General features: G+C 34.0%; 1 protein-coding gene across 4 annotated transcripts in view; it reads left to right on the top strand.

Moving 5' to 3' along the window:
- Window positions 1–25,613, top strand: part of LOC138935628 (uncharacterized) — a 61,274-nt gene that overhangs the window by 31,954 nt on the left and 3,707 nt on the right. The window contains exons 3-10 of one of the 4 annotated variants that reach the window (XM_070300340.1): window positions 17,119–17,239; window positions 17,750–17,940; window positions 18,406–18,611; window positions 18,817–19,036; window positions 19,833–19,910; window positions 20,027–20,725; window positions 22,537–22,689; window positions 25,304–25,509. In XM_070300340.1, the coding sequence (XP_070156441.1) occupies window positions 17,119–17,239; window positions 17,750–17,940; window positions 18,406–18,611; window positions 18,817–19,036; window positions 19,833–19,910; window positions 20,027–20,725; window positions 22,537–22,689; window positions 25,304–25,509 (1,874 nt within the window). The remainder of the gene's footprint in view (window positions 1–17,118; window positions 17,240–17,749; window positions 17,941–18,405; window positions 18,612–18,816; window positions 19,037–19,832; window positions 19,911–20,026; window positions 20,726–22,536; window positions 22,690–25,303; window positions 25,510–25,613) is intronic. The other 3 variants (XM_070300348.1, XM_070300358.1, XM_070300367.1) reach the window with 3 other exon arrangements.

Genomic DNA, 25,613 nt, shown 5'->3' with positions numbered 1-25,613 from the left:
TACTTCAAAGCGATTGCTTGTGCTTTTATCCACGAATGCTCGGAAGTTAATTAGCATTTAAATTTAGCACAGTAAACGTGTTACTCGCCACTATCGCTACCGGAAATGGTACCAAGAGCACGCGTTTGGATTTTCATGCGGCCCTTTTGTAGACCTTGTAACGGTCGATTTCCTTTCACGTACGATTCGATTGAACACGTCGCGATGATCGCTCATGTAAATATATTATTAGGTTCCTATGTTCTTGAACAAGATTGCAAGGTTTGATTCTTTTTACTCGGATCGTTTACATTCGATTATTTCGATTTTACTTCTCAATATCTTTCGTTCTATTTAAGAATGGGAGATGTTGATTTTTAATAATTCGCATATACATAAAATTAATTATTTATATTACATAGATATTATTTATTACACTATTTTGAAACTATTATAATTTAAAATATATTTGTAAAAATGATAAAAATAGAATCGATAATAAAATCTATATAAATGTTTGTCACACACAGACACACACATACAAAAAAAGCAGGTTTCATTACCCAGCTTTTTAAACTATCTAAATTATGATGTTATTTAATTCCATAAATTATATTGTTGGTGGAATTCTTTTATAGATATATAAAGAGAGTCTCGCGAACATTTTATCTCCCGTTTTATCTTCTTTAAAGGACAGAAATTTCCTTTTTTTAAGAAAGGAAATTTATTCTGATTTGGAATAGTTATTTTGTACAGATAGAATTTGTTGTAGGCTTTATGAAAATTTGATTTTTTGCTTCTCATAAAATTTTATCAATTTGTGTAATTAATTTATAACATAAATTTATCTTGATTTACTAAAGCGCATAAAACAATATTGAAGAAAAGTTTTTAATTTAATAATAATCAAATATCTGTAAGATTAGATTGTATTACATGACGTTAATGCGACGTGCTAAAAAGGCATTTAATCAATTGTGGGTTCTTTTTGCGAATGATGTTTGTGCGACAAAGGAGTAAATAACTTCTCGCGTTAATTGAAACTTCACACTCTTAATTATCGGTAATTCGCGCGAAAATTCTGTACCTTCCGTTAAGACTTCTTCACGTTGAATCGCCAATCGTGCTTCTTCAAGCGTTTTACCACCCGCGTCTGCCTTTTCGATTCATAAATTGAATCGAAAGAGCGAGACGACTTGCGATTTTGTCCGATTTGAATTTAGAATCGTAATTAAAACGAAGCACCTTGCTTCGCTCGCGCGAACATACACACGGATCTTGCAAATTTTCTTCTGTTACTTTAACAAATAATATGTATATTTAAATAAAAGCAATTTTTTATAAAGAGTGATAATATTTTAGCAATATTTTACTAATTATTTGTGTGTATATAGTTATTTATTCTAGAAAGAGAATACATATTAACTATAGAATTTTAAGAAAAATTTGAAAAAAGATTACAAATTACAATCAAACTAAAATACATAATAATAATGATAGCAATAGGCTCAGAATACAAACAATTAAGCGGAAATACTGAAAGATAAGAGAGCCAAGAAGCGAACTTATTATTGTTAAATTTCAGTTTATTTTTAATGCATATTTGTTAATAAAATTTAACAATAATAAGTTCGCGCATCAATAGCCGCGCTTTGGCTTTTATCTGCCAGTATCCTCACTTAATTGGTAAAATATGTAAATTAATAAAGCTATAATATTTTTAGAACTATCGATCTCACATTTTATTTCAGCGAGAATGTAATAATAAAATCATATGGTTATTCTTAGTACTATTATTAGAAAATTGTTATATATCATTATATATAATAAGACGTTAGGTAATTGAATTAATTTTACGATCAATGACGTTGAAATATTTCGGCATGACTAAGTTATGGTCCTGTGCGTCTGGTTTTGCCTTGAGCTGGAACATTTAATCGGAGTGCAACCTCATTAATCGCGATCGTGTGACTCGAAATAAAATAAAAAAAAACTGGTTGTACCGGATTAGAACGCAACGGCGAACAGCATTCGATAGCTCGCACTTTACGCATAATGTATCTGGACAACAACTTGGCTACACCTTCGAATAAACATTTTCGAATATTACCGTTATTGCATAATCATTGTCGCTTTTGAACGAGATGCCGTAAACAATCCTATGCACTCTTACGCATATTTAAACGCGCCCGTTCTAAAACGATTCCACTTCCTTCTGACGATGTTTGCGAGTCGAATGTTTACGTGGAAATTGCGTGCAGGAATTCGGTCACGAGAAGCAAACGAAGTTTTGCTCTACCGAGTGAACATTTTCTACCAGAGGCGTGAACTCTCTCTCTCTCTCTTTCTCTCTCGCGCGCGCGCCTTTCTCTGCGATATGATTTGCTTACATTATTACGATGATTTATCTACTTTACGAATGACGAATCATGGAGTTTTAAGCGATTACAATCGAATTTTTCCCGAATGATGGAATCTGTTTTATTCTCCAACAAGGATTAATATAATTTAGCAAACACACACACACAATTCTACATTGCTTGTGTATGCGCGTGTATTGTATAATTCGTACTTGCTTGCGAAGGGATATTTGCGGACAGAGGGCTACGTTAACTTATTTCCGTTTTTAAATTTCAGCCGCAGAGTTTTAAAGCGAACTACGTATATCGAAGAATTCTCGGAACATATACGCCGTGTGTGTGTCCCGAAATTAATAATCTTCTGGATTACAGATATCAAATAACGATATCTGTTTTAATATTAATGAATAAAATTTGGAGTTGAAAGGGATTTTGCAGATAGATAAGAGCCGATAATACAATCTTGTTTCTCTGAAATTAATTTCGAACGAGCATTATCTTGACATTTTACTCGTATTTTAATGATGAGAGAATCAGTTATAAAAATATTTTCAGATGAAAATAAAAATCGAGCTTAAATTGATCAGATAAATACAAATTAGTCACAGATGGAATCTCTTGTATAAGTCGTAAAAATCACGACAAACGCGATAATATCATGCGCCATGATATCACACGCGGGCGTTAAACACGTCGATTGGCATCATCGCCGTAAGTAGATTCCCGATCAGTCTCGATCGTTCCAGAAACGCACGTGCCTTGGCAGCGCATTCTCGATCGCGAGGAGCTATTATGCGAAATGACATAACGGATGTCATCGCGGATGATGCGTAAGGAAGGCCGGAGTTCACGGTCAGTTGTCGCATCTCCCTCGATTAATCTCGAAAATTTTGCGGCTCCTCCCGCGGAGGTTTTCTCGCGCGCTCGAGATGTATCACCGACAATAAGCCTCGTTTATTATTAGCTGATGTCACTGGCGTTATACTAGAGCATTATTGTTCCTCCTTTGCATCTTACTCTCTTCTGTCCCTTCGGCAGGATCTGCGACGTCTGTACAAACAATTAATTTCTGCCGTTTGACAGACACTTCGCGAAATACGATGCGAGAGAGTCGCTTGTTTTGTAGAAAAATTATCTCGAGAGATTTCGTGATAGAAACCGGGCAAATGATTTGGAACGATAAAAAGTTTATCATACAAGTAAAATAAGTATTGTGACATATCAAGAGTAAAAGTCAATAGAATTTTTATTACGTAATTTATAAAACAATCTAATTATACATATGTATCTTTATCTCTTCGAGGTCTCCTTTCTGTATTTGATATTTAAGAAATTCAAATATATAAATTAGATAATGACAAGAAAAAAGAATTTTAAGATAATAATAATATCTGCAAAATGAGACATACCATACATGTGATATAATATTTATAATACATATATATGTATTATTTTTATCAATTTTAGATTTTACATTGAACTATAATAAACCGATGACTACTTTATTGGTGAATAAATAGCATTTTTGAGAAACACGAAATTTTTGCATGCTGGTACTTAACGAATTTAAAAAAAAAAAAAAAAAAAAAAAAAAAAAAATTTGACAAGAGTTTCGTTCGCTTTGCTCATCTGACGTAATTCTTACATTCCGCGGTATTAAATGTCACCAATGCGACAATATCACGTTGTTAAGCGACGATTAAAATTCAATGCACAATCCGTCGAGGCGAAGATAAAAACGAGAAACTCATCGTGGTGAATTCTCGATGCGTTACGGTGGCTCGTTTACAGTTACGGCGCATTATCCTTCAGTTACGGAACGGTTTTCTTCGAGGAACACGTGGCTCGTCGATCGCGTTGTTACGGTGACGAGAAGAAGAGAAAAGCGCGATTGAAAGGCATTCCTTGGATTCGCGATACTTTTTCGAGTTGTCGGGAACATCGCTCGTTTATTCGCTCGCTTTATCCTCGAATCGAGTGGCCAGCTACCATTGTCCACGAAAGTCAAAGCTCGCCTTTGCATCACTTTACGTCGCAGATTCCCGTCGGAGTCTTGTCTGAACTTTCGACAAGCTCGAAATACTTCGCGCGACGTTAGTTCCGCTTCGGTAACGTTGTAACTACGCTTAATAATTTTATTACCATGCAAACAAGCTGCTGTTTATCTCGAAATGCCTCCTGATACCGTTTAACGTCCGTATAACGGAGATTGTAACAGATTTTGCGACGGAATAATCAGCAATGGCAATCCATGGCATTTTTTTCATATTAGTAGTTGGGAATAGAGGCATAACGTGAAAGTAATGATGTAATAGAGAAATAGAGAAAAAATATATTACAGAATTAATAAAATTGTATATTTTAAGTGCTTTGTGTATAAAATATAATTGTTTCAAATTTCTTCAGAGAGAATCATTACTTTTAAATATAATATAGCTACTATTAATTTTTTCCTGTCATTACGTCACATTCAAGGTGAAATGTGGAGGAAAATATTTTATAAGTATATTAGCGCACAACAATTATCGCTAGCTAAACAGGATATTTTGGTACTTGCTTCTTTAACGTACATTACACATCAATGTCGTATGTGTCGTAATTCTCCGTAAGCGGTATTCTCGGCGATTCTTGTGCGAAGGTGAGCCAAATATAGTTGTTGATTTGACGTTGAAGAATCCGACGATCGATCTGTCTATAGGTAGATTGGATCGTTTTATATCGATCCTCAAGCTTATTCCACACGTATTACTCACTCGTTTGTACTGAAATGTGAGACAAAAATAACATGATGTGAAAAAAAAAATTCGTTGATTCGATCGAGTAATCAAGAATAATTAATAATTTGTACTTTTGTACCGTTCTGTAAGGGATAGAAACCCCAAATATACCAGCTTACGTTATTTATACGAGTCTTTAGCGGACAGTTCAGTTCTGCGGTCTGATTTACCTCGATAAACACGAAAAGGTCAAAGCACATAGGAAAATAGCGTATTCAAGCAATATTGGGCATTTGTTATGTTCAGATATAGAAGAAGAAAGAGCGAGAGAAAGAGACAGTTTTATTATTTATTTAAAAATTAATTTTTCTTAACATTTATACGCTCTTTCTATTTCGATTTTGTACACGTGTAATATAACTTTTCGTTTTTTATTAAATTTATAATCTTTCATTATAAATTGTACGCATTGACACGCATGTTCACCTCACGAGACTCTATCTCCTTACCTATATACAGTCCGCATTGCAAAGCCGCAAATGACACACAATCCCGACAGCCTTGAAACAGCCTTGCCCAAGGCTAATGCAACTGTTATAGTCACATTCGTGTTTCTACAGATCCATACCGGGTGTCGAGGGTGAGAGTTACGTAGGTGACGCGTTACGTTTTATGGATGTGTGATCTCGGCGTAATGTCGCGCGATTAATCGATTGAAGCAATACGTAATATATAACGATCGCGTATTCTAATTCTAAGTAACGAGTAACTGAATTAATGTTAAAAAGGGATAAATTGTCCTGGAAACTCTTTAAACGATGAATAAAGACAATACTATTTAATTCTAAAGATACTATAAAATTTTAGTTGTATTGTTAATGTCTCTGAAAATTATATACGTAATGAAATATCTGCAACAATTCTCATGCTTTTGATTTTAGCTCTATCAGAATCGTGGAAATTGAACATAGATCTTTGACAAAAGATCCCTATATATGTTTAAGAAAATTATTACGGATGTTTAACTTTATATATCAGATGGATTGATTCTGAAACATAATCGTTTAGGGCGTCGATAATTTGCATCGTATCATAATTAATATATATTATATCATAATTTATATCATATTTATATCGACAACAGTTTAAAGTTTTCCCGTTACATGGTGTTTTACAAGCTATTATTCTACGATATTAATGACGACTTTACTCGGCCTTCAGAAAATTGCACTATATAAATGTTCGTTTTAATCGCACTATTCAATACTAATTATTAAACGGGAAAAGAACAGAGAAATAATTAGGATCTATATATTACTCAATCGGTTTTCCAAATGACTTTGAATATACAATACATGTACTAAATTGTTAAAAATTTTACATTTGTAACTAAAATATAAATAATATGCAAATTAAGGTATTTGCCATTTTGGAATAAAGCGATTGTCCTCGACAAACGTTTTCGATAAGGATTAATTTTCTGCTTTTAATTTTTTTCTCTTTTTTTTTTCAGCTTTTCTGATTTCTTTTAAGCGCTTATTCTCGATGAGATGTCAAAGCTTTCACAGTATTAATACTAATAACAGCTAAATTAGTTTTAGATACGCACGCGTATATCTATCATAACTGTATTATCGGTTTGTCTCTTCATATCCTGAAGCACTAATTATGATACAAGCATTTAGACTCTAACACGCCGTAGTTTGCCGCACGTATGAATTTGATTGTTCAAAGATCAAAGCGAAACGAGGTTCGCAGCGAGATTAATAGAAGGATAACGCCTAATCGCAATGTAGATGGGAGACACCGAAACTTTCAAGCTTGTTATCTTGGAAAACTAACTAGGTTGCGTTAATATGATAGTAAGAAAACTCACGACTCTCTTTGCAAAAGCATCGTACATAATTCAATTTAAATTCCATTTTATGAATTTTATATACTTTCGATAACTTTTGTTTCACCTACGTTTAATTATATGTTTTACATATGTATATATTCTAATCTAAGTTAATCTTATCTGTGATTTAAATTTTTCAAGAAAAATAATTTTTGTTGCAGGTATAAATAAGTGTGAAGAAAGAATTATTTTACATATATAAATAAACATGTGATGTCTAACTAGTAAAAAGTAATATTTAACATTATCAAAAAGAATTTAAAAAAAGAATTATTGAATGATATAATTTATAAATTCAATTTTCGTTAAAAAGAGGATTTGGTTACACAAAAATTAATATCTTTTAATATTGGTAAAATCATTAGAGAAATCTCTAATTAATATAAATACGTTGTTTTACATGGTAGTTTTCAATCGTTTGAAAAATATTTCAAACTAAATTCCATAGAGAAATGAGACGTTTACATGTATATAAATAAAAAGGAAAGTACCTATAAATAAAAAGAAAATTACACGTAAATAGGAAGAATCCCTTGAAAGAATTAGGGATTTTAAGATTACCATATTTTCTTATTGGATAAAATTAATAATATAAGAAACGCGAAGAAAAAAAAAAACATACGCATAAGTACATCTCTAAATTCAGAAGATTTTCTGTAGAAATTTTTAATTGTACAAATTTGTTTCCAATTTCTGGCAATCGATTTCCTTTAAAATTTCATAGTTTCATGTAATGAACATTCGGATTTGAGATCAATTCAGAAAAAAAATACTCGCGTTATTATCATCGATTCCGATATACGCACGGTACATGTACTAGACAGCGTTTTCGCCTTTTCAGAGTCGAGTCGAGTCCGCAGGTTTGCACCAAACATTGGCGTATTTGGAGCAGACAGAACGACTCGCTTAAACCGACCATACCGCAATGGTGATCTTTCATTCCTGATACTGCTGTTTTCAGTTCCCTTTTTTCACGATTCTTCTTAGATTCTCTTGGCGGAAAATAGATTTCAGCAAAACCATACCTTCGTTTTGTTTAAGAAAGTTATTTGAGATGACAATGAAAAATAACCGATTATTTTTATCTCTACATCTTCATTTATCATCTACAACGATGAGACAGATTTTATCGCAATAATTAATTAGTTGCATCGAAAACTGTAAATTTAATATACAATATATTTACGTAACTAATAATCGATTGTACAAAGTTAATTTATACACATTATGTCTTTTTAATTTAGTAAAATTATCTACAAATTATTTGATTAGAATCAAATATGTAAAAATATCAATTAAAAAAAAAAAAAAAAAAAAAATCTACATCGTGCGAAAATACGCGTTAAAAATCGCGTTGAACAGTATCCGGCTAATAGAAACCAGCGAACATAATAGGGTGACCGACCTGTTGACACCCAATATAATATCGGGCGTATGTATAGGTAGGATCAATGATCAAATTACACGACGGAGAGGCTGAATTAAATGCTCGCCCGACGTTCTCGCGAATCGAATAATAATTCTACCGATTCGAGCCTGGTTGCACCAGGTCGATTAACTGCACGCCGAATCCAATGATGCGTAGAGTCGGAGATCATTAAGCTGCATACGGGCAACGATAAAACCTGCTAAAGATTCTTGTCTCGCGAATCATTTCTTTTTCTCTCTTTCTCGCGTTAATTTGCAATTTAAAGCCAGTCACCAGGCTCTGAGCCTCGAGCGACCATACGTCATACGAGCTTCTCACGAGAATATTCGTCGAAGATCTTAAATCACTCGAGTCAATGACGTTTTATTATGGAGATTAAAACCAACTTTATGAGAAAAAAATTTTTGGCACGATAAAAACACAAAAGCGTTTTGTTAAAAGAATTTGATATTTATTCATATATGGTATACGAAGTCGTTACAGTTTATTTTTCTTTACAAGTATAATAGTGTCAGAATAATGAAAAAGCCAAAGAGAGAATGAAGATGAATAATAAAATTTGTTTTTCATCTTATTGTATTACTTTATGTCATTAGTTATAAATGCTGTATATCTCTCCGACGTTTTTGTAATTCATATGTAAATCTATAGGTGTATGAAAATATTCCATAATTCCCTTATTTTTGAAAAATACGAGGCAGGAACGGAGCAGACGGCGGATTCTCGATTATAATGCTAATTTATGCCACGAAAGTACGAATAGGCGCTGAAAAGTCGAACTTTCGCTGAATGTAAAATGTAAAAGTCTTGACTTTCAACCTTCGTGACAAAGCAAATGGGCACGCAACTGCTTCATTAGCAACTCTCTTCCTGGTATCGTAATCACTTGAACAAACAGGTGTTTACATTGATCGATCGATAGACTTTTTTTATGCGAAAGAAAGCGTAAATGAGAAGCGTGTTTGTTTTGTTTTATATTTGTTACTAATGGAACAGTAGCCCGAATCTATAATGACTTTCTATATTAATAAGATACGAGGATGATCATTAATTCAAGAATCTTGATGAACGCGTAGATTTTCGCAGTAGATTAATCTTCTTATTTTCAAAGAGATACAAAATGTATCGCAACTAATTTCAAAGTCTCGCGAATTTTTCGAACTCTATAAAAATACGAAGTGCTTTAAGAGACACGGGGGTTGATGAAAACAATTAATAATATATATATACCATATATGTATATTAATTGATCCTCGATTACGAATATTTTCGCAGAGAAATCGATTAATTCTCAAAAATTATCCAATTATAATCACGATTGATCTCAAAAATTGTTTTAATGCAATACGAATACTTTACAATCGTCGTTATTATTTGCGATTTCAGACGAAGAACTCTTCGTATAAAACAAGATGTGTCCAAATCGTTAAAAAAAAAAAAAAAAAAAAAAATCGTATCTCATTCGAGAACGGAAATCCAACTGCTAAACTCCTTGTTATTCGATTGTCGTATTTCAGGCACGAGCTTCGTAAAAAAAAAAAAACAAAAAAAAAACGATTCTCTATGGTAATTGGCTCGTAGCGTTTGCTCCGATCAAACTTTGGCAACCCCAAGCACAATATCGGCGCCACGACGCCCACGTTGTCGCTCAAGTATTGACTGGTGTCCATCGTTGCATCCCCGCTTCTCTCCCCTCTCCCCCCCCCCTGGAACGGACCGTAACGATAGCGTCTCTGTTACGTACGGTTAATGAAATTCTCTATCGAGATAATGGTCGGATAATGAGCACCGCGAGAACCGAACGCGCGTCGCTCTTCCGGGGGGGGGGGGGAATCCGCGGATATCGGTTCCGGCTCGAACGTATAAAATGATAATGGATCGGCGAGAGAACGAATGAAAGAACGTCGGGGAGAATTCTTGATGAGATACGAAATTCTATCGGGACTTGATCGGAACTCGACTTCGGTCAACGTCGAGATAACGCTTACCGCAATTAATCTTTAACCGTTATCGTGGCGTATTACATGATTAGACGTCCGAATAGTTACTAAATTAGTTAACGTACCGAGATATTAGATACTGAAATCTGATACTGGATCTAATCGAGTTATCAAGTGAGATATCATGATAGTGGTAAAAGTCATGTCGATCATATAAATATAATTACATTCCCTCTTCAATCATTATTCTTTTTTATTAAATAAAGATATTATTTAAAATGATAAAAATATTATGAAAATTCGAATGTGACATTTTTCTATGTTTTATTATAGTAGGTAGACTGCAGAGATTCTGATTTTCTTTTTTTTTCCTTGTTTTTTATCTTGTGTTTATTTTATACTTAAGATCATAATATTCTTAACCTTTTTCTTGTATGAACTATTTAATATTTTAATTCTTTCCCAACTATTATCGCTTAACAAAGTCTATACAAAGATGAGAGAAGAGAACAATGCTTTCCAATATAATATTGTATATTCAATTCTTAGATCACCGTACTTTTTGCGAGAACATACTACTATAAAAATTCGCTTATCGATATACTTTCGTAGGATGCACTCGCGAACAGATGCAATTTCGCTAACGCTTGCTCGCGATAAACTATATACGCGAAGATGAATTTTTACGTTGGTGCTCGTCCAGAGAGGACGGGATCTTTAAGAATAATTTGACGAATATTTCGCGGTAGCATACAATGTGTTAAAGCATCCGACGCGACTTTATTCGGGCGTTTTTCTCTCGATATTCCGCGCGATTCACGATCGCCGGCGAAATTATTGATCGTCGTTTCAAAATCTTTTTATTAAAGCGTATTTTCTGACGCCGTGCGATTTATTCGTCAGTACCATTCCCGTTGCATTCCGCTGAGTGAATATCGGAATTCAACGGGAAGTTGCTGGAATCCCTGGTTTGGTTATAGCTTTACTTTCGCTCACGCTGTCTGGCGGCATTTACGTCATGTTTTGTTCGTCGAGATAAAAACTATCGGTAATTCATTATTACCACGTTTTTTTTTTTTTTCCTTCGCGTTTCTTAACCATTTCTTGGGCGATCAATACGGGAATGGAATCTTAATTATTATCTTTATGCACGTTTCCGTCACACCTTGTGTATAATGTTCAATATAATGTTCGATCTAACTTAATTTTACATTAAGTATAACGTTTATATTGTTTCACTCGCGTATATAGTAGTAAAGAAATGATAGTTTCTCGATTATCGCGTTCAAAGGGCAGTTTCATCTTTATTTTTATTTACGACTTATATAAGACATTGCAGTGAATCGATAATATATTATGAAAATTAATACAAAAAAAAAAGAAATAATAAATTAAATTTTTCTTGTTATTAATATTCTGGTATCTTTGTTGGATATTGTAAATTTTATTTTTACAAACCTTCAGCGTTCAGTTAATTACTTATGAGAGATTTAATCACGGATATTCCATTCGTATTTATGCGTGTTTTACATCCAACTGCTGTCGGAATTGGAATTGGTAAATCCGCGAAACGCGTCGACGTTGTCACGTGGCCGATGCAACGAGTGACACCGTTAAGCCCGTGTAAATGGAATTATTACGGAATTATGAGCAGAAGGGAAAGGGGCGAGGGCGGGGTGGAGGAGGGGAGGGGGAAGGGAGGAGATCTTTACAGGCACGTAATGCTGCGTTCGACAAGTCCGAGCAGCTATGATCCTCTTTTCATTCGCGACAGGACAATGTACCTCGAGCAGGAGAGCCTCCACTGAACGAGAAAGAAGCGTTAAACTCTCGTAGCATCAATACTCGGCAGACACACAGGAGCGGCTAAATATTTTCTTATTTCGTAATCCGGCGACTCGCTATCTCGTCACGTCCTCGCTGACGAATGCTTGGACAAAGATCACGATGGCTCACCTCGGGCTCTTCTTTGGCACGATCCGATGCTGCGAGAGAGATTCTCGATGTCGCGCAAGAATGTGACAGTTTCATTCAAATGCGAATTACGATTCAATTCATCGGACACTTTGAGGAGACGCCATTGCATAGCAGATCGAATTAATGAATGAATAACATTCAAAATAGAAATTCACGAAATGAGGAACGATATAAATTGTTAATAAATTGCCAGTCCACAAATAAAAGTAACGGATTAATATGTTTGAGACACGCTACATCTATTTATCGAACACGGAAGAGCTCTAATTTACGATGATCCCCGAATGGAGTAGTAGTGTATCAGCAGTTTTAAAACACCCTGTAGAGCGCCGAGTGTTGCTACGATAAAAATCAGCGCGGCCCATACCGGATTACGCGCGAAGCGTGTTATTGATAAGTCGACTTTCCAGCGATATAAATTCGATCGGACTTTCCACGTGAACGATGACTATTGGGAGGAATGATGTTTCCTCGAATCTGCGAAAAGGATCGTAAAACCAATTTTCGGTTCCTTCGTGTACGGGAATTTTATCGTGCCAAAAATAGATTTTAACCCCCTCCCCCTCACACACACACACACACACACACACACTCTTCTCAATCAAGCAACACATTCTGATACATTTGCTTATCACTATTATCTTGTAATGACGTTTGATATTGCGCAACCAGTTCTCTTAACCTACTGTCCTAATTCAGGCTCGGCTATCTCGTCGTTTTCCTGTGCAGCGGCACCATTTATTTTTCAGGATTATTATAACATTCTACGATGCATTGAACATTATTCTCCGCTTTCCTTTTAATAGGAAATATTAAACGACGAAAGGAATAATAATTATTTCAATATGGAGAAATTAATAATTGTATTGCTTCAGATGTGTCAAGATTTTAATAAATATTTTATTTGTTATTTTATATTGTCAGATTATTTAAGGAGAAAAATTAAAAAGTTACTAAAAAAAAGGTAGTAGTTAACGCCAGTTTTTTTTTTTTTTTTTTTTTTTTAAACAATATGTAAATTGGAAATATTTTGCATACAGCAATTTACATTTAATTATAAATAGTTTTATTTATTTGATTGAGTATAAATTACGCTTCTTAAGTTTTCGAACAATCATTGTATATACAGGGTATCCTAAAACCATCATTGGATGTTCATTTGACAATAGATTTTTTTTAGATAATTTGGAGATAATTTTTCTTTTATCGAAAATGTCGTAGGAGATCATGATTTCTTGTAATCTCTTTCATCATATACCTTTGTGTGACTAGGCTTTAAATTAAAATTTTATTAAAGTAAATTCCACCGGAGAAATTAATTGCGGAATATAATCCTGTTAACATTTCTTTTTCTTATATAATCTCACTTATATTTAGAAATTATTAATTCTTAACATTTTCGCCAAACAAAAATTATTTTCAAATTGGCTGCTTCTATGGGAATATCTAATAATTTGGGACATCTTGTATATCTAAGAATATTATAACTTAAAAATACTCTCATAAAAATACAATTTTATAATTTTAAGCAATAAAATATTTCTTTCTTTTTATCTTTTACATCTTTATATATATATTATATTTATCTTATCAAAATTTTTTACATTATGCATGTATCTTACACAATCTATTATACATATATTTTATATTGTATAACATTTGTTACAAAGTCAAGCACTGGCACGTGCAAACAATATACCCTTTTATGCTCATATAATTTTTTATCAGCTGTTATCAAGATACGTCATTGTACTATATCATATGTCACTTTTATATATGCTCTTTTTTATACAAATACTTCAAGTTGAGTAACTCGACTAACATTGTGGTAAATAAAGGTTGTTCTTCTGTATTACCTTGTATTGTCATTCTTTAAGTTCAAAGCATTTTGCGCTCTCTCTCTCTCTCTCTCTCTCTCTCTCTCTCTCGTTCATATCTGACGCTTTGAAATATTCGTTTATCTTGAAATACAGACTGCATTGAATTTTTATCCCAATAGAAATTGTCGAGCAACGTCTAATATTGATTGACACTCAAATAATATTACAAATATAGCAAATTTGCTAAACTACGTAATATCATTATGGATCATGTAAGCCTGTAAACGATATAATCTATACCAATTATCGTTTATTGTGTGAAGTGTTATTAATTATTACATTTTTAATATTGTTAATTTTCTCTCTTTTCTATATTAAATATATTTTATTTTTTATTAGATAAAATACATTTTATTTTTTTCATAAAATATATATTTTACTTTTCATATACATACACGGAATATATATGACTTATTATATATATTAAAAAAAAAAAAAAAAAAAAAAGTAGTGGGATGTCAAATATTTCTATTTCTGTTTAAATCGTTTACAATGTAAAACACTGGTCCTATAAACTAAAATGTACTACTATACGCACACCTATAAAACGCTTAATTGACGTCAGTTACGGAGATATTTTTAGCTTCACGTTACAGCGACTGTTTACAAAAAAGATAATTTTTTTTTTTCCCCTCCAAATTGTCGTCGCATTCATTATATTTCTACGAGATTATTTGCAATTTCCATCGATCTGACATACGTATATCCGTGTCCTTTCTTTATTTCTTTCTGATTACCACCTACTGACATTAACTATCGATATTCCGACCCTCTTTTAACGATAAGAAGGGGTTGCGATGATATTTACGATAAAGCAGCTCTTGAGGGCTACGTGGGCGCCACGGGAATGATGGGCATTGTGCACGTTGGTTTATTTTAAACTCATGTCATCACGCATTATTCGGTACGCCATGAGTCAAAATCGCCTCCATCTCGCCTCCGCCTCCATCTCGCTCTCTTTATGCTCGCTCATTTAGATATCCATAGGACAAGTGAAGAGGGAATGATATATCGAGGAGAGAGGATAGATTATAACGGGGCGATTTATTTGAATATATTATTATAAATTTCACGGTCGCGAATTTTGCAAAATTTTCCAGTAGTTCTCCTACGCATAGCTATCAATTGTAAGAGTTTTTATACTGTGTTATAGTTACACGATTAATTATAATGTGCTATTTATCGCCGAATTATTTTATTATTTTTTGTCGGACCGTCAAATTATTTGTGCATATTTGTACCTACTATGCAGATATGGCATTAATTAATCGCCGAATAATTTATTATGTACAGTCAGAGACAGTAGAATGCTTAAATCAGTAATGATATCAATAATAATATATAAACTTTGCACATTGCACATATCACGATACGAAGGAATTATTTACATATATATATGTCAGTGACTTGTATGCAATTGAAATTTCTACGTCATTAAACACGTAATCAAATGCGTGTGTTATGTATGTGTCAACGACAAAATGTCAATTATACACAATTTCATTCGTAAACCGAGATCAATAATAATAACGTTACCTGCCCCCTGACATGTGCTGCGAATCAAAATTCTAACTGCGGTTCCAATTGCTTGACGAAATTTGAGCAACTTGTCCCACAGCAATCCTCTCTGTTGAAATTGTTATAGATTTTATGTATCGTCAACCTGTTCACCGTATTCTCCGATGGAAGCGCGCCGAAAGTACTCTTATCGCAAGTAAAACCTGAACTCGAATATTAATCTTCCCATTTCATTAATAAGATATATCAGTCAAGGACTCCGCGATGTCGTTTTGGATCATGATTCATGGACGTCCTCGTGTTCCCAACACCGACTGAAATGCTGATTGTGCGGCATTATGCATACGCGCCAATTTGCCTTCATTTGCATTAGACGATATATATATATATATATATACGTTTTCCCAGGAAGTCCTCTCTCTCTCTCTCTCTTTTTCTCTCCTTCTTTGTACTGTACGCAGATATTTTGCGTGAAATGCGTCGCCACACGGAAGTTGCAGCCTACGCATCCTCAGGAAATGCGAAGTGTTATTAAAAATAACGGAAAATCGTCGGAGATAACTCGCGTACTTTTATTTCGACGATAAAAATTTTCGAAGCGTCATTTTTCTACCCTAGTCGCACTAGTGAAGTACAGACTCCTTCTTTTATGCTTTCGAACGTTACTTTGCATTTTCCTTAAGTACACGGGTTATCTTAGAATGCATATTCTCTCTCTCTCTCTCTCTCTCTCTCTCTCTCTCTCTCTCTCTCAAGTATGTACGGGCTGTTCCATAGAATGCGTTTTCTTTTAGCTATAGATTTTTTCATTCAAATGTATAATTCATTTTCTCTTATTTTCTCTCAGTTTATTGGTAAAATAAATCGCAGGTTGTGAAGAATTTTTAATTTTTATTTTGATGATATATATAGAAGGAATTTTAGTCACAATTTTAAATCGAGGAAGAAAAAGAGAGAGAGAGAGAGAGAGAAAGAGAGAGAGAGAGACAGACAGACTTTAAATTAACAAATTATTTATAACAATTTATGTTGAAACCTAAATATTAAGACATTTAAAGAAGATTATAAGAAGCTGTTATAGATGATGATATTTTTGACATAATAAGTATTAAAATAATTAATATAAAACTAATTAATAAAAATAATTAATATAAAACTAATTAATAAAAATAATTAATATAAAAAATAATTAATATAAAATTATAAAACAAGATTGCATTACATTTTAAAATTTGGCACAGAATATATCAATCAGTTTTTATAATCGCCTTTTTCATTAAAAGTTTAAGATATTGAATGAATGTACCCTTAGCAATTAGTATACCTTAAGCAATAGTGGAAGTATTATCTCTGACGTATACAAAGTAACACGCGCAAATATCAATCTCAAGTTTTACCCAAAATGTTTTCTATCTTTGCAGAGAGGAAGTGCAGGAGCATACAGTGAGATGGAATGCAAAGTTCGAGTTTTTATGCAAGATGAGCGCCAATGCGTCCACAGGCGTGCTAGATCCATGCATTTTAAGGATATCCGTGAGAAAGGTGAGAGCAAACTTACTTTCTGTTTGAGCTGAATAGATGAGCAACTCCGTGCTGAGAGTACAGTCTGAAGAGAGAGATATGGATTGTTCCCAACTTTTATTTTTCAACATTTTACTTTTCATCTGCTCTCTTATGCGTACAAAATATGACAGTGTAGGAGCTGACGCGCTGCGAAATAATATAATCTCACATTTTTTTTATGTACCGTTTTATACATAAAATTGTATTAAAATGAAACGTTATATATATATAGAGAGAGAGAGAGACGAATGAGAACTTCGAATATTTGAATAATTCTATTACTTCGCTAATTCGAACAAATACGTATATGAAATTTCCTTGATTTGAAGCGCATTTGAATCAAAATTAATTGAATTTATTTGTATTTGTATTTTTCAGAATTAATTTAGATTGTGCTCTTATTCAGAAGCACTGTACTTTATCACAAAAATATTTTTAGAAAAATAATTAAACGCTATTATTTTTCATTAATTCTTTTTTACATCGCAGGAATTGAAAGGGGGCAGATCCTTCCAGAAATTGGGTTTCACCGATTTGAACCTGGCCGAATTCGCAGGAGCTGGTCTCTGCCGAAGAAGATGCCTTCTGGAGGGATATGACGCGCGACATCGTCAGGATAACTCCATGCTGCGCGTAGCCATCAAGATGAACATGCTTTCCGGAGATATTCTGTTTAAAGTGTAAGACGCAATTTGTCTATCTGAAGCAGCAGCTTAGCTAACATTTTTTAACATTACGCGAAAATTACTGCCTCAAAGAAATCTTTGAAGATCTCTGTTATAACAGAGATATGTACCCGTAATCTATTATTTCCATTTTTATAAATATTGCCATTATAACATATTTTAAGTATTGTTAAAGATTTAAGTGACACAAAACTTTTTAGATTAAACCATTTTTTTTTTTAATTAAGCAGTTAATCTAGTAAGTTAATATCTAAATAATAGCATCTTACAAAAAAAAAGTCTAGCATATCTTCTGTCTCTGCTGTTTTTTTTCTATACTGCGCGAAAACGAATTGTACGTCTCTATGCTTTAGTTATTTCTGCTATAACGATATCTTAATACATAAGATTTTAAGTCTTTGATTTCTCTTGCCTCATACAGAATCCTTTGGTTAACCGATCGATTATTATATTCCTCAGCCCTTCCCCGTCATTAAAGCAGACGCAACTAGCAGTGCCCGGGGTGCAAGGTGTACCTGGCGTTACCGGTGATGAGGTGACAGTATCCGAGAGATGTACTAATCGAGAGGATTACGTGTCTACCGGCTCACTGGCGGGAAGTATAGCTAGCGCCAGTAGCGGTTTCGGTAGTCTTCCCAAAAAGAGGCCCGCACTCTTCGCCTCCGGTACTTTGCCCCTTTCTTTTTTATATTATCTATATATAAATTATTTATAAAATTTTAAATCATAATTGATACACACATATAAGAGCACATTTATATATAGTTTTATAAAACGCTAAAGAGATTATATAGATTCTGAAATCAGAAATAAATTTTGAAGAGAGAGAGCGAAGGGGGAAATCTTTTAAATAATTCATATGTGATTTAGAACTTCTTAGCGGCACGGAAACGTACGACCCGATGACTATTGGCGAGATCGTACCCTCAGCAATTCCGGTGGAAACTCTCGTAGAAACGCACACGGAATCGGGTCACTCGCGCAACAGCAGCAATACCAGCCAACTTAGCAAAGGGTCCGGCTATGGTTCTTTGAATTCGCATAGCCAACACAGCAGACAAAGCAGTAGCGGTGACAGTGGTCACATTAGGTAAGTCTTATCGCGCGTCTCAATGATACTACGTATTCTCTTATGGATAGTTTTAATATATTTGCGTTATATCTGGCATACATTGAAAAGAATGATACAGGAAGATTTATATTCCGAGAGAAAAAATTCTATCGAAAAAGAATGTTGAGTGTAATCAACGAAGATGTCCAGAGTCTTCTAACTTTTCATTAACAAAAAAAATTTCAATTATTCATTTTTCATATCTAATTATGTTTAATTAAGACACGACGCTGTGCGTAGAAACTTAGTTGGTGATCAAAATATTTTGGAAAGATTATTGATACTCGGTACGCCACATTTTTTTCTTTCTAATCTACTTATAAATTATTTGATTTTACTATTTCTGTGTAATAACAGCAATATGAGCATGAATTAAAAATCAAAAAAGGTCTAAAATATTGCACGAAAGAACATAATCGTTTATTACAGATTATTGAACAAATGATTTTTCTTAAATATATAATAACATGAGACATTTGGCTTTATTAACAAGATACTTGAGCTATAGCCGTCACGCTGCGTCTTGCTTTGAATATTACAATCTTTATCTTAACTTAAGCAAAGTATTCTATCTTTGATTTCTTTAATGACATCAACTTTCTATATGCGATCTGATTAATAAAACTTGCTTGTTAGCACATTTTTAGTTAAACTAACTTTATGCTTAAATTAATAATAACATATTGAGTCGTATCTAATGATATGAATAGTCTGACAAATTACTAACCAAAAGAACGGATCAATGATACGAGAACATCTTTTGTTTTTGCTCCAGTCTCAAGCGACTTCCACATTCTCAATCTCTCGACTCTAAGTACGAAACTCTGGACTCTCTATATTTTTTTTACTTTACGTATGTCTCCTTTTTTCTTTATCTATCTATCTATCTATCTATCTATCTATCTATCTTTATATACTTGAGTTTTTTATTTTTGCATGCTTGTATATTTGTGTTTGTGATCTTTATAGGTCACCCTCCTGGCCGGTATGGGCACCACGAATTCCCAACTCCTTCCAAAACACGTCCGCACAACCGATCGAATGTCGACCCGACTCCTGTATCGAACCCTTGTCATCGCACCCACCTTCCTTGTCGCACGTAGTCTCCAGAACTAGATTCTGGTCAACGTCGAGTCCTCTCTCCTCGCGCAGCGGTCTGACAAATATGGAAAATTTGTCGTCGACGACTGGCATCATCGCGAACAACGTTTATTCGATCGAAAAGCAGCAGCAATCGCTTTACGCAATCGGAAACGGTTTCTTGAACAAAATGAGCAATTCGCGATCGAACGATTGTGACAACGACGCGAACGCAGATGTCCTAGTGGCGTCTGGTATCTTCAGAATGCCTAACATACCGCGACACTCGCGCAAGAATTACGAGAGAGGCGGTTTTGAAACGCGTAACGAACGTAACGCAATGATGAGCTCTATCGCCAAGGAGAATGACCGGTTACAGAATAACGTCTTCCCGATCGCGAAGCCGAGAATCAGCGCCATGGGCTGGCGCAGTATGTCCAAGACCTGCGATTGCATCGAGAAAGGCAAAACGAGCCCAGTCTTGCGACTGGTTGATCAAGCCAGAGCCGTATCCTCTCCCGATCCTCTCCATAGGCCCGACAATCAAAGAGCCCTGCTACGTCCCGCGATGACAGCTCAGACCCTCAGGTAGGTTTCATTTATCAGCGAGTTTTCAGTCAGAATTTCGCGATTCATTTTTCGAGAGACAATCTCATTAGCGTCTCTATTTCTCTCTCTCTCTCTCTCTCTCTCTCTCTCTCTCTCTCTCTCTCTCTCTCTCTCTCTTTCTTTCTGTTTTCTCGGATTTCCTCGGCGTCTTTGTCTATTCTCGTTTTAAGATCCTCGTGACGATTTCACGCCTCGGCCGTATCTGTTATCTCGATTTATTAATATCTTCTTGAACGCGAGAGCGCGAAAGAGATATTTCGGAGAAAGGAGATATTTCCGCGAATTGTTTGTTACAAAGCTTGAAGATGCGTTGCGTTTTACCCTTGCATTAAATCGTCTCTATTCGAAGGTGAGGTCAACTCACTTACAAATCGTTAACGACGATTGTATGTCCGGCATGCCAGAGTAATTGGTGATTCCATTCCTGACAAGCCAGCAGATGCTCGAAGCAATAATTCCTTCGGCGTTTCTCTTCCTCGCACAATACATTTTCTATCTTGAGAAAGTTACAAGTATTCTGTATTTAAGTTACATTCACTAACCCAGCTTTATCATTGATCTGTCTTCTTTATTTATGCATTTATTTTCTTGGTGTTTTCTTATTTCCATTTGATTTCATTTACTTTTTTTTGGAGGGTAGAATGTGATATATGTGTACGTGCGTGTGTTTGAGATAAGATAAATAATAATAATTCGATAGAAAAAAGTTGAATGACGCGTTCATTAAATTCTCATTTGCAATCATTTTTGCTTAAATCTATCGCTAGAAAAATTAATAACATTATATATGATTGTGTATGTGATTTAATTTATTCGGAAATTATAATATATTCATCAAAAATATTGTAACATCGTTCAACATATAACAAAAATAAATATAAAATATGTATCAATTTTTAAACATACGCAGTAATCAATAAAAATTGATTAATTGCCGGAACAGATTTGAGTTTGATGTCGCTTAATTATTTTCTATACTCTATTTCTATCATACGAATAAAATGACTCATATTTCATTAACCATGAAAATAATGCTTAAGTATTTATCATTTCTGTGCCTTTGATGTAAGCTAAGTATGCGGCATATTACATGGCGCGGTTTTTTAGATAAGAGAAATTGTCTAGTGTTGCAATAAGGCGAAATGCATATGCAGCGCATAGACAAAAAATCAGAGATCAAAGGATGAGTGCCGTTGAAAAAATTAATTATTAATATAAATATTCTTATTAATATAAATATCAGTTCTGTATATTTGCTCTCCTATATTTCTTCGTTTTATAAAAATTTTCGCTTATAATAATTTTTAATATTATTAATTTATATTGTCTCATCTATTATCACGTTTTCGAAATTTCGAATAACGAGACTCATTCATGCAAATCCTTAATTATTATGGTGGAATCAAAAATCTAAATATAAATAGATATTTTCTAAAAATAAGAAAAATAGCCAGAGAAAAAAATTTGAGAAGTTAATAATTAAAGAAACGATAATAAATTTTTAATTTTTTTAGGATCTTTCGTATATACGATAATTCTTTTCAAAAGTTATTATGGAAATAATGCAAACATAGAATTGAGAATACATTTCAGAAAATGAACGTAGAGTGTTATATAACTTATTTAATTGGAATCCGAAACAACGGGTCGCTGTTTTCAATCGTGTTATCAAAATTTAATCGTCGTAGTTAAAGAATGATTGTCTATGCGCGTGCAAATAAAGGAGTGCTGAAAAAAGGCGTACGCGGCGGCTATGCTTCCAGTTTGGATGGCTTTGTGAATCCTTGCAGGGGTATTGGCGGAGGTCATCGGAAGTTGTTGGACGGGGCGGGGGGCAAACTAGCTACGGTCGCCACCAGTCCAGCGGACTCCGAAGAGTCCTCATTAGGGGTACCGGAAGTCGCTCCACCGAGTTCGCAGCATCGAAACAGCATTACCCCACCGTCAGTCCATGCTTTCGTCTTACGTATACCTTTCCCTCATGCACATATATACACATATATCGCTTTTTATCTCTCATCGCAGAAATATAAAAGCTCTCACACTCGTCGTATAAACGATGCTTAGCATCTGTCCCGGTTTATAAACATTGCTTAATCTTAATGGTTGATGTATGTAAAGATAATTTTTACTTTCTCTCCCCCCAAGATTATAAGACTAGCTTCAAACTATAGCTTATATATTGTAGTTTATTATATGGTACTGATGATAAGTTTAACATGATCAATGTTTAAACGCGATTGATTAAGGTCAAGGCAACTATTACCAAATTATTAACATATATATGCATATTTATTTATTTTAATAAGAAATTGTGAGGGTAAAGATCAAATCTGCAAAGAGAAACATTAAAGACCTTATGAATAATTTATGGAATTCACTTTCACCAGTTTCACACATGTTGTACTTGTAACTTTAGACATTCGTATTATATAGACTGTCTATGAAAACGTAACGAGCGAGTTTTTCCCTCTTCTGGATTACCGTGTAAAATATTTCGCGCGAAAGAGACCAAAGTCGGATTGTTTGTTTTAATCGCGCTTGGAAATGAAAGTGTGATGAAATGAGCCTTGAACTGACCACTCGAAATTTCCGAGAACGGACAGATCTTAATGAGGCTTAAGTGCTCTCCGCGCTCGCTGCGAGTGAGCTCTAATGAACGAAATTTAATTTCATCGCGCTTAAAACGAGATGATTTACATTTTACGGAATAGAGGGGGGAGGAGACAGTCAGCATCATATCATCGTTTGGTGATGAAAATTGTGTGCACGTCAATTGGGGCTCGTTGTTAAAATTTGCTTACGCTTTCTTTGAAAAGACGTCGGTCCAGCCGAGCCGCGAGCCGGACATGGTCTTCCCGGCAGAGACGATTATTGATGTTTTGCAGCGGGGTCTGCGAATTTCTTGCTCGTTATCGCAATCATTGGAAAAACTTCTGTCTGCATGATTTATCGCATGTTAGGGATCCACGCACGAAACGCATGCTTATCGCACGTGAAACGCTCGATTTTTCTATCGAAACTCATTAAACAATATTTTTATGCAACACACACGCACTCCTCCAGCTTCGTATATTTCACGATAATAATACAATATTTTATTGTATTATTCGGATTTACTTCACATTTATGTAGATGGTTTCTTATTTCCATTTGTGCTAAATAATCTCGAGGATAGAATTTTTGAAATCAGTTTGGAAATCGATTTTCTTTAATAAGACATTTTTTGACACATAATTTAAGAAATTGTAGCAAGTAATTATTCCATTCTTCGGAATAATTTTTGTGTATAATGTTTATACACACTGTACATACTTCAAATATATATATATATATATAAATATAAATTATTTTAAATTACATATTACATTTAAACTGATTAAATTAATCTGAAATTATTATAATCTGATAATTGTTGTATGCTTTTATCTTCAGAGAGACCTTTTCCTTTTCGGATCGATAATCTTCTTCTTTTTCTTTCGCTAAGAAAATAATTCTATTAGTTCTATCTCTTGCTTTAATTATATCGAGTTAATGCATTTATGATAATCGTCTCTTTTGCTCTTCCTCTTTCTCTCTTCTTCTCTTTGCAATCTCTTTCTCTCGCCTTAGTAACATTGTTTCTTCCGACACGTACATTTAATCGTCTCGATTGTCACCCGCGCTGAATGTCTCCCTTATATATAAATATGTACTTTGATTATTCCCTCACTCGATAAAGACGTATTTATCTTTTTGTACGTTTATCGGATACTCATTACACTCTTACACCGTGATGTTTTTCATTCGACCTTATCGAATAAACGCGTTATGTATGTGATATGCACTCTCGGCGAACATTCACCTCTTTAATCAGACAGATTCAAGCACATTGGCATGTAATCTATCACATTTCGTATAAACAATTTTTAGTTTTAAAATATGTTTAAACTCAATTATTTGTTAATCATGTCTCTGACATTTTATATTTATCGTCTGTATAAATATAACTAGAATATTACTTTATTACGGAGAAATCAGCACGATGAAATCGAAAAAACGCATTAGATTAAAACTTTATATTTTATTGTTAGAAATATATTTTATTATTTTTATATTGTTGCATGTATGTTTTAAACGAATTTATTCGTCAAATTAAAACTAGAAACTTATCGAGGAAAGAAACGATCACTCGAACCTTGCCTTCGCACAAGATTTGATGGATGATTTTATTAAGTGTGTAGCGAGTATATAATTACAAGTTATATCTATAAAATCGTAAAGAAACAGATTAATTTTATTGTAGCTGAAGATTCAAGCTTTTTCCTGAATGTACACGTCAATTTTTTTATAATCTGCAATCTATATGAGCAGCAATGCGAGGAAAATAAAATTAATTGTTATAAATCATTTCTCTCTCAGATTCTAGTTTTTTTCGTAACGATTGCGTTATGATTTCATCGAATGATAATGTTGATATTTTATTTCTGTTTCCCATGTCAAAGTGCTTGCGATTTAATATGACAGAAAATGTCGTGAATACAAAATGTGGATATAATTTGTTGGAATAATTCGCAGAAATCCTTCCGGCGGTTCGGGTCTCAGTGAAACTGGATCCCTGGACCGTGCTAAAGCCGCGATGGAACGTAGGAAAAAAGCGGAGGACGGTACTGGTAATCCTATACTATGTAGAGTTGAAGTCACCAGGCCGAATCCTGACTCTCTCATCGACGAGCTGCTTAAAGCAACGAATCTGGAGCAAACGGATCTTGAAAGTTCCGAGAGTATGCATTTTCTTTGTCATATTTTTCTGCCGATTCGTTACATAATTTGAATGACACTTATAAATTTATATTGTAAAGTAAGGTAATATCACTGAAATAATAAT

This window comes from Polyergus mexicanus, unplaced genomic scaffold (genome assembly GCF_030449975.1).
Source record: "Polyergus mexicanus isolate NDT 795.1 unplaced genomic scaffold, iyPolMexi1.0 SCAF_1, whole genome shotgun sequence".
NCBI lineage: Eukaryota > Metazoa > Arthropoda > Insecta > Hymenoptera > Formicidae > Polyergus > Polyergus mexicanus.
The sequence above is the reverse complement of the archived record's forward strand: the minus strand, read 5'-3'. Positions and strand labels throughout refer to the sequence as shown.